This window comes from Dreissena polymorpha, chromosome 6, assembly GCF_020536995.1.
Source record: "Dreissena polymorpha isolate Duluth1 chromosome 6, UMN_Dpol_1.0, whole genome shotgun sequence".
Taxonomy (NCBI): domain Eukaryota; kingdom Metazoa; phylum Mollusca; class Bivalvia; order Myida; family Dreissenidae; genus Dreissena; species Dreissena polymorpha.
Window position 1 is genome coordinate 12,591,408 of NC_068360.1, and position 13,589 is coordinate 12,604,996.

At 37.2% G+C, this 13,589-nt stretch overlaps 1 protein-coding gene across 1 annotated transcript in view; it reads right to left on the minus strand.

Moving 5' to 3' along the window:
- LOC127834438 (guanidinobutyrase-like) overlaps positions 1 to 13,589 on the minus strand; it is an 18,802-nt gene continuing 5,213 nt past the window's right edge. Inside the window, exons 2-7 of the mRNA XM_052360280.1 lie at positions 11,473 to 11,598; positions 10,236 to 10,420; positions 7,084 to 7,284; positions 3,864 to 4,008; positions 2,933 to 3,027; positions 1 to 1,657 (exon numbers count right to left, since the gene is read on the minus strand). Coding sequence (XP_052216240.1) covers positions 1,553 to 1,657; positions 2,933 to 3,027; positions 3,864 to 4,008; positions 7,084 to 7,284; positions 10,236 to 10,420; positions 11,473 to 11,598 — 857 coding nt within the window. The 3' untranslated portion in view covers positions 1 to 1,552. The remainder of the gene's footprint in view (positions 1,658 to 2,932; positions 3,028 to 3,863; positions 4,009 to 7,083; positions 7,285 to 10,235; positions 10,421 to 11,472; positions 11,599 to 13,589) is intronic.

The following is a 13,589-nucleotide window of genomic DNA, read 5'->3' on the forward strand; positions in this document are numbered from 1 at the left end:
TTCGTCATTTTACGGTTTATTATACAAAATATATACTTTAACAATATTGCAGTTCTGTCTACATAAGAACACATGTTGAAATGTTACAACACCGGATAATTGGAAAATAAAAACCTTGGCAAGATTTAACCCTGACACAAAACTCACAATAGTGACTAAGAACAGAGAATCCCCCCCACACACACACACGACGCCGCTGCACATGTTATAATATTAATGATATTATAGAATGTGTAAATTAAAAAAGCAATAACTTGTGTAATCATAAGGTATAAAGACAAAAAATGCTAATTACCAAGTTCTTATTATAAGGAACTATGCCTCAAGTTTATGCCCCAAATACGTGGGGTATAATAACATTTAAAAATATATATCAATACAAGTTCACTTGGAGACTTTTCTAACCCAACACTTTTCAAATTTGAGTATCTAAGATACGAGTTAAAATTTTGAATAAAAATTTAACATAAATTATGATCATTTGACTTCATTTTGGGCAGCCATGATAAAATCATTCATCCGTGACGATCAGGCGCTTTAGCACATGGGGTATGTATGGTCGCATCCGTGTGCACGTGGACATGGTGAAACGCGATATTGTTCTACATTTATATCAATTAATCATTTTAGGTGGTTTCTTACACCAGAAAAACATACTAATTAAATTTTTTAAATGCATGACTCAGAATATTCAGAAGCACAACCGTACATTTTGGCATATTGCAGGCTACTTACCCCACATGCTAAAGCGTCCGATCGTAACCGTTAAATGATTTTATGGTAAGCTTGCACCAAATGTTGTCAAATGATCACATGTACAATTTTAAATAAAAAATCTGTACTCATAAGTGAGATATTCAAATTTGAAGAGTTGCGTTAGAAAAGTCTCCAATACCTTTGCAGGTAGCCTGTAAAATGCCAAAATGCGTGGTCACGCTCCTATATATTCCTATTAGCCATACATTTTTTAGAATTCATTTTATGTTTTCCTGGTGTAAAAAACACCTAAAATGTTGAAATTTAAACTTTTTTAGAAAAATATCTCATTTCACTATTTTCACGTGCAAAAAGATGAAAACATACATACCCCACGTACTTGAACGTCCAATAATCTGAACTCATAACTGAGATATAAAAGGGTGAAAAGTATTGCGTTAGGAAAGTATTGAAGTGTATAAACCAAATTATAAAGCATAATGGTTATCACAGACCTATGATATAGCACCAAACATAGGATATATTGATTGATTAACGCTTCCTGAGCATATATCTGATAGAGCAATAATATCTGACCGGACTTGTACATGATAACAACCAATAAGATTACAACAACCAATGATGACTGAACAAACGTTACAAGAGGACAGGAACACATAAATTTATCAGTTGTGTCTGGTTACATACCGGTATATTTAAACTATTGTCATATTTAGTTTCTGGTTATACTAACACCAAGTACTCTGTATAAATGCATCAAACTGACTAGAATGCTTTTGTGATTTACTAGTGGAGCTGTTTGTGCAGTTCCCAAGTGGCTGTCCTGTTTTGTATATTATCGCAAGCCATATTTACACTTGGGCAAGACACAGAGCATTTCAAACAACAAGTTGGCACCAGTCAGGGCTGTAGTACCCTGCACATCATATGGAGGAGACACCTGCAATCAAACAGCTATATTAGCAGCAGTATAACAGTCTTTAAGGGTAAATAACATGTTAGTTAACAAGAATTTCCAAGCAAAACTGTACAGTCATTAATACAGCAAACATGCATAAATGAATTACATGTTTGTTGCAAACATGAACATGGCCAAATGCTCAGTAAGTAGAGCGCTGGAGTTTTGCATAATCATATCAAATCTGAGTTTTGTCAGTTTGATTTCCAGCCATATATCTTTAATTGTACAGGGATTGGTATTGAAATTCTTCCTTCAGCAATTCTTTCTCTAACTCTAATTAAACAAACGGCAGTTGTCAGCTACAAACATAAGTAAGTTCTCTCTAGAGTGGTTAACCAGTATTTTGTTCAAAATAACGTTCAGACAATGGTTTTCCGACTCTTTGACATTTGAGAGAGGAAATACCCCATTACCAACCTTAACAAGATCTACCCCCCCTCACAATATTAAACCCTCTACTGCACTGTACCTACAACAAGAATATCTTCCCTCACAATGATGTTCAATCCTCCACAAACCTGTACCTACAAAAACAATATCTCCCCCCACAATGTTCAACACTCTACAGCCCTGTACCTACCTCAAAAAGATCTCACCCAACAATTTTCCACCCTCTGAAACCTTGTACCAACATCACCAAGATCTTCCCCTACAATGTTTAACCCTCTACAGCCCTGTACCTACATCAACAGGATCTCCCCACAATAATGTTCAACCCTCTACACCCCTGTACCTACCTCAACAAGCTCTCCCCTCACAATGTTCAACCCTCTACAGCCCTGTACATACCTCAACAAGATCTCCTCCCACAATGTTCAACCCCCTACAGCCCTGTACCTACCTCAACAAGATCTCCTCCCACAATGTTCAACCCTCTACAGCCCTGTACCTACCTCAACAAGATCTCCTCCCACAATGTTTAACCCCCTACAGCCCTGTACATACCTCAACAAGATCACCTCCCACAATGTTCAACCCTCTACAGCCCTGTACCTACCTCAACAAGATCTCCTCCAAAATTTTTCAACCCTCTACAGCCCTGTATCTACCTCAACAAGATCTCCCACAATGTTCAACCCTCTACAACCCTGTACATACCTCAACAAGACCTCCTCCCACAATGTTCAACCCTCTACAGCCCTGTACATACCTCAACAAGATCTCCTCCAACAATGTTCAACCCTCTATAGCCCTGTACCTACCTCAACAAGATCTCCTCCCACAATGTTCAACCCTTTACAGCCCTGTACATACCTCAACAAGATCTCCTCCAACAATGTTCAACCCTCTACAGCCTCGCACTATCTCCAGGCCCTGAATGGAGGTCAGACCCCCGATCTCTGGAGTTCCTACCATGGAAATATACAAATTTTGATACCAATCATGACTGTTGATATATGAACAAAATGTACAAGTACAAGATTTTTCAGTATTTTTCTTCATACTAGGAATCAAAACTAGAGCTTTGTCACAGACGTGACGAATAACCCCACATGCCGCATTGACACAGAATATTTAGCATGTTGTCTTCACAAAAAAACGTGGACACTATGCTCAATGTGGCCCATGTTCGAACTTGGCCTTAAGATCATCTAGATAAAACTTCTGACCAAGTTGGTGAAGATCGGATAAAAACTACTTGAATTAGAGAGCGGACACCATGCTGAATGTTCAAAAACGCACTAAGTGACTCCGTGACCTAGTTTTTGGCCCGGCATGGCCCATGTTCAAACTTGGCCTAGAAATCATCTGGATAAAACTTCTGACCAAGTATGGTGAAGATTGGATGAAAACTACTTGAATTAGAGAGCGGACAACATGCTGAATGTTTAAAACGCACTAAGTGACCCCCTGACCTAGTTTTTGACCCAGCAAGGTCCATGTTCAAACTTGGCCTAGACATCATCTAGATACAACTTCTGACCAAGTTTGGTGAAGATCCGATGAAAACAACTTGAATTAGAGAGCGGACACGGACCGACCGACCAACAGACCAACCGACAGACAAGTTCACTCCTATAAACCCCCCTAAACTTCGTTTGTGGGGGTATAATCAGGACAAAATCATACTTCACACAATTAGATACAAGAAAGGGGTTATAATGCATGATATTGTGACACTATTTACCACTAAATACAAATGTTAGTATTGTTGGGAACACAACCAGCAGTACTGTGTACATACCAGTTCCTGGTGCAAAGCTTGGATCAAGCCCATCAATATCAAAGGAAATGTAAATGGGATGGCTCCCCATCATATTCCGCACCTCAGCCATAAGTGGCACAAGGGATTTGTGCCAGCAGTCATGGACAGGCACCATGCGGAAACCCTGAAACAGGCAGACAGAATATGCAATGGAATGTGCTCAGACTCTAATTCTATTGTTGTTACAAGTCTATTTTGCATTAAGTATGTAGACATTTATGATGTATATACATGTACAGTTATGCATGCCTTTTACAATAATTATATTCTAACAAGAGCACCACATAGTGGGTGCCAACACTTGGCTGCGGGTGCAGTTTTTAATAAATGAAAGCTTGTCAGAATAATTTTTTTTAATATTAGAGGTCATAGTGACCTTGACCTTTGACCTAGTGACCCAAAAATGGGTATGGCGTGTAGAACTCATCAAGGTGCAGCTACATATGAAGTTTAAAAGTTGTAGGTGGAAGCACTTTGATTTTAGAGCCAATGTTAAGGTTTTAGCATGACGTGGACGGCGGACAACACAACAAGCTGGCTATGACAATACCTCGGGTTTTCTCCGAAAACAGCCAAGCTAAAAGCTGTGTTACACATCAAATATTAAATTCCTAACCCTTTCTATTTAAGACTTTTGAAGTTTTATTTTTAGAATCTATGTTTGGCTCTAGTGATCTACATATGCAGCCAACAGAAAAGAATTGAACACTTTTGAAGGAGGGTAACCCAAGAATTATTATTGCAATGTTCCATTTATATCTTCCCAGCAGTTAAGTAGGCAATATCGTTTGAATCAAAAGTTTATGGACTACAGCACAACTTACAACGCAGGGGGCTAAAGGCAGTCTTGCATTGTCATGTGTCTCTTTAGCAGACAATGTTTGACATTCACTTATAACTAGATCGCCTGAAAGGCCCAAAGTGGCTCACAACAAAGGAACTGACCGTTTCTGTGCAGCCCAAGGTATCATAAGAACAAATGTTCTGACCAAGTTTAATGAAGATTGAACTATAAATGTGCCTTTTAGAGTGTCAACAAGGTTTTACAATAGCCACGTAGAAAAATGCCCCGCCCCCAGCCAGCCATGGTTTCACTAAACCAAAGCCATTTTCGAACTCGCCCAAGGTATCATTGGGACAAATTTTCATGAAGATCGGACAATAAATGTGGCCTCTTCAGTGTTAGCAAGGCAAATGTTCACAATGCATGATGGACAACAGACAACAGGTGAGCACAAAAGTTCACAAAAAAATGTGAAAAACTGATACCCTTTAAAATGTGGGAGGCGAACGAGATTTTTATTAAATTATCGAAGCTCAACAACTTGTTTCATAGATGCCATCATTCCAATATGTGTTCCTGATATTGCTAGATTGATGCCATCATTCCAATATGTGTTCCTGATATTGCTAGATAACTTTTTTTGATAAATAGTTTGTGCTTCTAACAAGGTAAAACTTGAAGTATTAATTTTTTGTATATAAAAGAAAATAATGGAGACAACAAGAAACATGGCATGAAGCAAAGTCTTAGAGCATAATTTAGAAGTACACCTTTTAATTGGGCAGTTTACATAACTTGGAAAAAATAGTATGTGCATAAAGATTGTCACCATGTTTGAAGATTATGTAATTAAAACTAATTGAGTAAACTAAATCAAGATATCATAAGAAGGTGTGTACTCCGCAATATTCATTAAGATTTAACTAAAAATGTGACAAACAGAATTCACAATGTATAAATACATACATATAAAAATGCCAACCTCCCTGAGAGCCTTGTTTTTAAACAAACAGGAACTGTTTTTAGACTCACCTTGAATGATATTTGCAATTAAAAAATCAATAAACCACACAAACAAATAACGTCCTCATCAATAAACTGTGCTCCTCAAAAATGATATCTTCCGGAACCAATTTCTAACTTAGTCGAGGTATCATAAGAACAAATGTTCTGATCAAGGTTCATGAAGATTCGACCGTAAATGTTACTTCTAGAGTGTTTAAAAGGTTTTACTTTAGTCATATTAGGAAAAATGCCCTGCCCCTGACAGCCATGTTTTTCAAACAACCAGAACCATTTTCAAACTGGTCTAATATATCACTGGGAAAAATCTTCTGACCAAGTTTCACAAAGATCTGACAATAAATGTGGCCTCTAGAGTGTTAACAAGGTTTTACTATAGCCATATAAGGAAAAATGCCTTTCTACTGGAGAACAAATGTTCTGACCAAGTTTAATGAAGATTGGACAATAAATGTGTTCATAAGTTTTTGTATATAGCCATATAAGGAAAAATTCCCGCCCCCTGAAGACCATGTTTTTAAACCAAGCAGAATCATATTAAAACTCGTCCAATATTTTATTGGAAAAAATCTTCTGACCAAGTTTAATGAAGAATGGACAATAAATGAGGCCTTTACAGCGTTAACAAGGTTTTACTGTAGCAATACATTGCCACATAAGGTAAAAGGTCCTGCACCCTGACGGACATATTTTTCAACCAACTGGAACCATTTTCGAACTCATCCAAGATACTAATGGGACAAAACTTCTAATCAAGCTTCATGATGGTCCGACAATTAATGTGGTCTTTTGAGTGTTAACAAGATTTTACTATAGCCATATAAGGAGAAAAGCCCAGCCCCCTGGCAACCATGTATTTCAACCAACCTGACCCATTTTCAAACTCGTCCAAGATATTATTGTGACAAATCATCTCACAACGTTTCATGAACATGGATAATAAATGTGGCCTTTAGAGCACTACTGTTAACAAGGTTTAATGATAGCCATATAAGATAAAATACCCCGCCCCCTGGCGGCCATGGACCATTTGAACCATTTTCAAATTCCTCAAAGATATAATTAGGACAAATCTTCTTACCAATTTCATGAAGATCGGACTATAAATGTGGCCTCTAGAGTGTTTACAAGGCTATTGTTGACAGCGCACAACGCACTACGGACAAAAGCTCACCATGAGCACTTTGTGCACAGATGAGTTAAAAAAGTCCGGCCCCTAGACACGGAGAATGTTCAAAAATCTTAATAGTATTTTGGGAAAGATCCACCTTAGGAACATTGATGACAGTTTGGTTAATTTCTATCACATGCTTTCAGAGGAAAATAAATATGAAGCAAATTACTGATATCTGACTATAGTGTAAATCTTACTATTTAGCCTCCTGTACTGACCTGAGACTTGCCCCACTCATAGTCATCCAGGCCGTAGCCAGAGCCCCGCAGCCCTATCTGTATGACCTTGTTGCCCACCAGACACCCCTCCTCCATAGCCCGCCTGAATGGAGTCCCATGGGCTATCTTCTCTCCCAACATGAGGTCATTGGTGTCAGAGTGAGCATCTATGTGCACTAGACCTACCGGACCATATCTCTCCTTCAAATGAGCAGGTTTAATAGGGTTAAATAATTATGATTGAAGATTCATTTTTTAGTCTAATTTTTTTATGCTTCATTTCTCCTTAAACACCTCAATAAAAATCAAATAAATTTTGCAATAGTTTTTAACGTTATCATTTCACACAAATAACTGAAATTTCAATGGAATCCCATGTGTAGTCTGACATATGACAGCTTATGCAAATTATGGCCTACAGACAAATATTTAAGTATAAACAAAAGTGCATTATCTTAAAAACAAGAGCTGTGTATGTGAAACACAATGCCCCTACTGCGCTGCTTTGAAGCCATATATTTGACCTTTGACCTTGAAGGATGACCTTGACCTTTCACCACTCAAAATGTGCAGCTCCATGAGATACACATGCATGCCAAATATCAAGTTGCCATCTTCAATATTGCAAGTTATGACCAAGGTTAAAGTTTGTGACACATACAATGACAGACAGACAGACAATGACAGACAAGCCAAACACAATATACCCCCGATCATTCGATCCAGGGGCATAAAAATAGGTCAGTAGCTCTTGTGTACTGCTTAACCCTTTGTATGCTGGGAAATTTGTCGTCTGCTCAAATGTCGTCTGCTGAATTTCTAAAATGATCTTTTTTTTTCGATTTTTTCAAAGAATACTATCAGAATAGCAAACAGTTTGGATCCTGATGAGACGCCACGTTTTGTGGCGTCTCATCTGGATCCAAACTGTTTGCAAAGGCCTTCAAAATTCGATTCCAGCACTGAAAGAGTTAAGAGATCTACAGTCAAAACTGACCTTGCAGTCAACTGAGAACAACGGTCAACTGCAGACAACTGTCAGTTTGGATTCTCCCAAACGAAAATCACTCTATATTACACTTGAGAATAACAGTCAACTGTCCATAACGGCCAGTATATATACCACAATTACAAAATGTACTATAAGTTTTCTGACACTTAAAAATAATTAAGATCAAAATTTAGATACAAAAAATATTTAAAAAGTACGAGTGTCCGAAAATTTAGAGACATATATAGTATGTTTATTTGTCAATTATTATCTTGAAATAAAACAAATTAATAAATGTGAAATAAGTGTATTGTGTTGCACTCTCCTTTCTCTGCTTTAAATAAAATACACCTTCACTTATTTGTAATTTCTTACCTGAAATGGTAAATAAAAACCTGAATACGATATCATTTCAAATTATGTTGGGTGAAACCATTGTTCACTGCCGGTATAAATGGTAATCTACCCAATAATGCATTGTAAAGGTCCATCGCCCTCAGGGCATTCTATGCCAGGTTTAATGATCCTGATCTGGTTGTAAAACTTCATGATCGAAGGGTCCCAGATACGCGAAAACAGGCCAGAAATCTAGTTAACTAGCGCTGTAAAATATACTGTCCGAAAAAATTGAAGTCATTAATAATGGATGTCATGAAAAATAATTATTTTGTCTAAAAAAGGGGTCGTCCGAAAACTTTGGGGGACTGTAAGAGTGTCTGAAAACTTATAGAAATTACAGTATTTCACTCCAAAAGTCATTTTTGAAATGACAACAATGATCACAAGTAAGTCATTTCCAGTTGCGAAAAGTAAGAACACAAAGAACAGGTGCACATAACAATAGCAATGTGTATAAGTGGCAATTATCAGCTGCAGTCATAACGACAAAGCATGAGCGGGCGAAGAAGTCAATAGATCTTTATCGCTGATAAAGAGTTAAAAACAACACTAAGCTGACAAGTGTTGTTATAAGAAGCAATAAAAGGATTAGTGATCGCCTATTAAGGAAAAACAAACAATGAATTGCAACTTCTATAGCCAACACAATTTTTGCAAGATTTTGGCAGAAAATCCGCTTTTGTACTTGTTCCAATGTGAGGTCAATGACACGTCACGACTGTTTTTTTTTAAATACCTTCCAATAAATGTAATATGAACTGTCAGATTTACTGCATGAACCAGATCCACGAGTAAACAACAATTGTATCGTTGATACAGTCATATATTTAGATTAAAAATAATTTAAAATTTATTTATAAGATATTATTCTGTAATAGAAATTATTTATGTGAATACTATTAATTATTGGCTAATGAGCCTTTGTTTTACGCTGTGTTCGAACTACTTGGTGAGGTAACGAAGTAGCCATTCTACCAACTGACCAACCATCTAAAAAGTGGAGAATAGCGGTTACTTGTCAACAAAGGTCACTTTGGTCACTTTTGACTGGCCTCTTGTTCTCAGTTTTGACTGTATATTCTTCATAAGTTTCATATATAGAGCTTTCATAGTCATACAGTTATGACCACGACAATAATGAAGCATTAAAATCAACAATGGGAAATAACTCAAAATATAAGAGATGCAGAGTAACAGTTCTTAACCAGTACCCAATAAAGAGATCTGTCCACCTTAAAATTTGAGTGCTTAAAGTAGTCTTAAACTTATACTCTTAACTTATACTCTTAACAAAACAAAGTCACACACCTGAGATACAAAGGAACTGACCTGCTCTGTGAAGCCCAAAATATGATTACCAAGTTGCCTGAAGAATGAACTATAAATGTGACTTTTAGAGTGTAAACAAGGTTTTACTATAGCCATATCAGGAAAAATGCCCTGGCCGTGCTATTGAACTGACCGGAACAATTTTTTAAACTTATCCAACATATCATTACTTAAAATGTTCTGGCAAAGTTTTTCAACCAACTGGAACCATTTTAGAACTAATCTAAGATATCATTGAAAAAATTAAGATCTGACAATAAAAATGGCCTCTAAAGAGTTAACAAGGCAAATGTTTACACTGCATGACACACAACGGACAAAAGGCGATCACAAAAGCTCACTATGAGCACATTGTGCTCAGGTGAGCTAAAGGGGGATGGAACCATCACAAAAAACAGAAGTTACCCCATGAGTAACATGGTAATAGTTGCACCTTGATTGCCTGCAGGATTGGGTACGTCATGGTATGGTCACCTCCCATTGCTAGGGGCACACAACCATTCCTAATGAGCCTAAGGAAGTGTCTGCGAATGTCCTCGCAGGCCTTGGGCAGGTGGTACAGATTCAGGTTCACATCCCCCACATCTGCCACTTGCATCGAGTCAAAAGGACACGCACCTTCAATGGCAATACTGAATTTATTTTCTAACGTATTGTTTTATATAACATCATTGATATTAAATAAAAAATATTAGTCTCAAAAATAAAATTTAAATCATTTAGCAATGAGTATACACCCACATTATTTCTACTACTTTATTTAATGCCCTTAAACCTCTGCACCTCAAATACAATAATTCAAATACATGTATGTGATTCATTCAAGGACATGCTCTTATATGGAAATCATGATTTAAGTGTTCAATCCTATTGAGCAGGGCAAAATATATCATTTCACGTCAAAAAGTATTTACAACAATTTATGTTTTGTAACAATAATTTTTTTTTCCCTCAAAACTATTTGTCAGTTAATTTTTTACAACTTGATAAAAACTTACCCATTTTCTCCTCCGCATCATTGAGTTTGGTACTAAAATTAAGCTTGACTATTGTGTCCTTTTAAAAATTGCATAGCCCATACTGTTTTAACATTACCTTTCATACCAAAGTTGCACTTGAAGCTCATTTCTTAACCCTCTCCATCACTGACAAGCGAGTGGAAATGATTTTTCCACAATATTATATGTTACTCAGAAACAGAATCGCTGCATTGTTTTTCACTGCTTATTTAAGAATCTACCACCACGTCTACCACCATAATCTTCACAATATCTTTTCCAGACAGTTGAGGTTAATATATTGGGCGCGCACGCGGACTATGGAAGTTCCTAGCCTGTCAGCGTTTAGCAGCCGACATTTTTCAGCATTTTTACGCCTTAAGCAAACTTTTAAGCAGAGACCCGCCATAACCCGTGTCTATATTTAAGTACTTCAAATATTACGGAAGAACTAAAGGTCACAGTAAACTAATTCAAATCAAATGCAATACGGAGCAAAACGGTATAACTTATGCGACTAACAATCAATTGCAATACGGTTTTCCATTTTCATAATCGTTTTATGTACGATTGAATTTTTATAGATAGAGACAAATATTTTTAAGTTGACTTTTTTTAAACCAAATTTAAACTTGCCATGTTTCAAATGAATATTATACAAATTTGTATTACCTGTAGCAGTGTTAACTCTGCGCAGCAGTGATGATTCGCAGCGTATCTGCCTCGGACCATACCTAGTGCCAGATCGGTTCGATGTTCCAATATCTAACGGAACTCCCACAAAACAGGCATCCAAGCCTGCAAAGGGAACACATTCTTTATTTCGCAAATTTTCGACTGGAGGCTTTCATTCATGACCAATTTAAATGACGGTCCATTTTGGTGGTGAAAATTTATCTTTTCCCATGGCAAATGTTAATATCTTGAACAAATGGTACAAACCAAGTGGAAAAATATCAACATTTTATTTCATTGTATGAAAACAAGTGCTCAGCTGTGAGACATCAGGGGTCTCGATCTGCAATTTCGGCCCCGTTCCCCGTCAAACGAATATATATTCCCCCCATTTTTCCCCCATTTCAGAAGAAAATTCCCCCTCATATCGAAAAATTTTTTTTTAGTGTTGTGTAACCTTTCCACACACCTGCTTTAACTGGTACCCGTTTCTGATTCAATAACAACACGTGGTTTAAAATACAGCATAAACGAAAAAGCCCAAAGGCCAGTGATTAGCCGGGCACTAAAGCTTATATTTGGATACGTTTGGTCTTTTTTCGTCATGTCGCATAACAAACAAGAGGGCCAAGATGGCCCTAGTTCGCTCACCTGAGAGGAGTCGGTTCATTCAATCTTTGCCTAATGTCAAACTTGACCTAGATATTGACCAGACAAACATCCTGGTCAAGTTTTATCATTATTGAACTCTGGCGTAGGGAGTGTTTTTGTTTTTGTAAGATTTGAAATGGTGACCTATATTTTGAGTTGACCCCCCTTACCAAACATCAAACTTTGCTTACAAGGATTTTGTATAATATAATGAAAATTTGGACAATCTAAGGGCAATAATTATTGCATCAATTATGTGATTTTGCTCATCATCAAACTTGACTGAGATCTTTCAGCAACTTTGATAAAGAATGCTTGAGAAATGTGAATGCTAGATTGTTTACAAACCAAATGTGGACGGACGGACAGCGGACAAAGACCAATCCTAAAACCTCACCTGAGCAATCAGGTGAGCTAAAAAGTGTGTTTCAACGATCTGAGCCATTTTCCAACTTGTCCAAGAAATCAATAAAACTAATTGACTAAGTTTCACGATGATTAGGCAAAAAATGTGACTTCTATAGTGTTCGATCACAAGGTTTCTCTCTATATAGTCACATTAGGAAAACTGCCCCACCCCCCTGGCAGCCATGTTTATTGACCCATCGGGACCATTTGCAAACTCATCTGAGATTGACCGGAACCATTTTCCAACTCAACTCTCGTATCAAGGAAACAAATGTTCTGACCAAATTTCATGAAAATTGGGCAAAAAATGTGACTTCTAGAGTGTTCACATGTTTTCACTATATACATATAGAGAAAAATGCCCCGCCCACTGGCAGCCATGTTTTTTCACTGATCTGGACCATTTTCAAACTCGTCCGACATATCAATAAAACCAATGTTTTGATTAACTTTCATGATGATTGGGCAAAAATTGTGACTTCTAGAGTGTTTACAAGGTTTCTCTATAGACATATAAGGAAAACTGCCCCGCCCACTGGCGGCCATGTTTTTCAATGGACCAGAACCACTTTTGAACTCAACCAACATATCATTAAGACAGACATATAGACAAAGTTACATGAAGATTGGGCATTAAATGTGACTTCTACAGACGCTTTGATAGAAGTTATAGCATTTTTCGAAACCTAAACACAGATTTCGAAACCTAAACGCGGACCCTAAGTTCAAGGTCAAGGTCAAAGGGGTCAAAATTTGTGTGCATATGGAAAGGCCTTGTCCATATAAACATGCATACCAAATATGAAGGTTATATCTCAAAGGACATAGAAGTGATGAGCATTTTTCGAAAAACCTTAACGCAAATTTTGAAACCTAAACGCGAACCCTAACTCCAAGGTAAAGGTCACAGGGGTAAAAAATTGTTTGCGTATGGAAAGGCCTTGTCCATATACACATGCATACCAAATATGAAGGTTATATCTCAAGGGACAGAGAAGTTATTAGCATTTTTCGAAACCTAAACGCAGATTTCGAAACCTAAACGCGGACCCTAA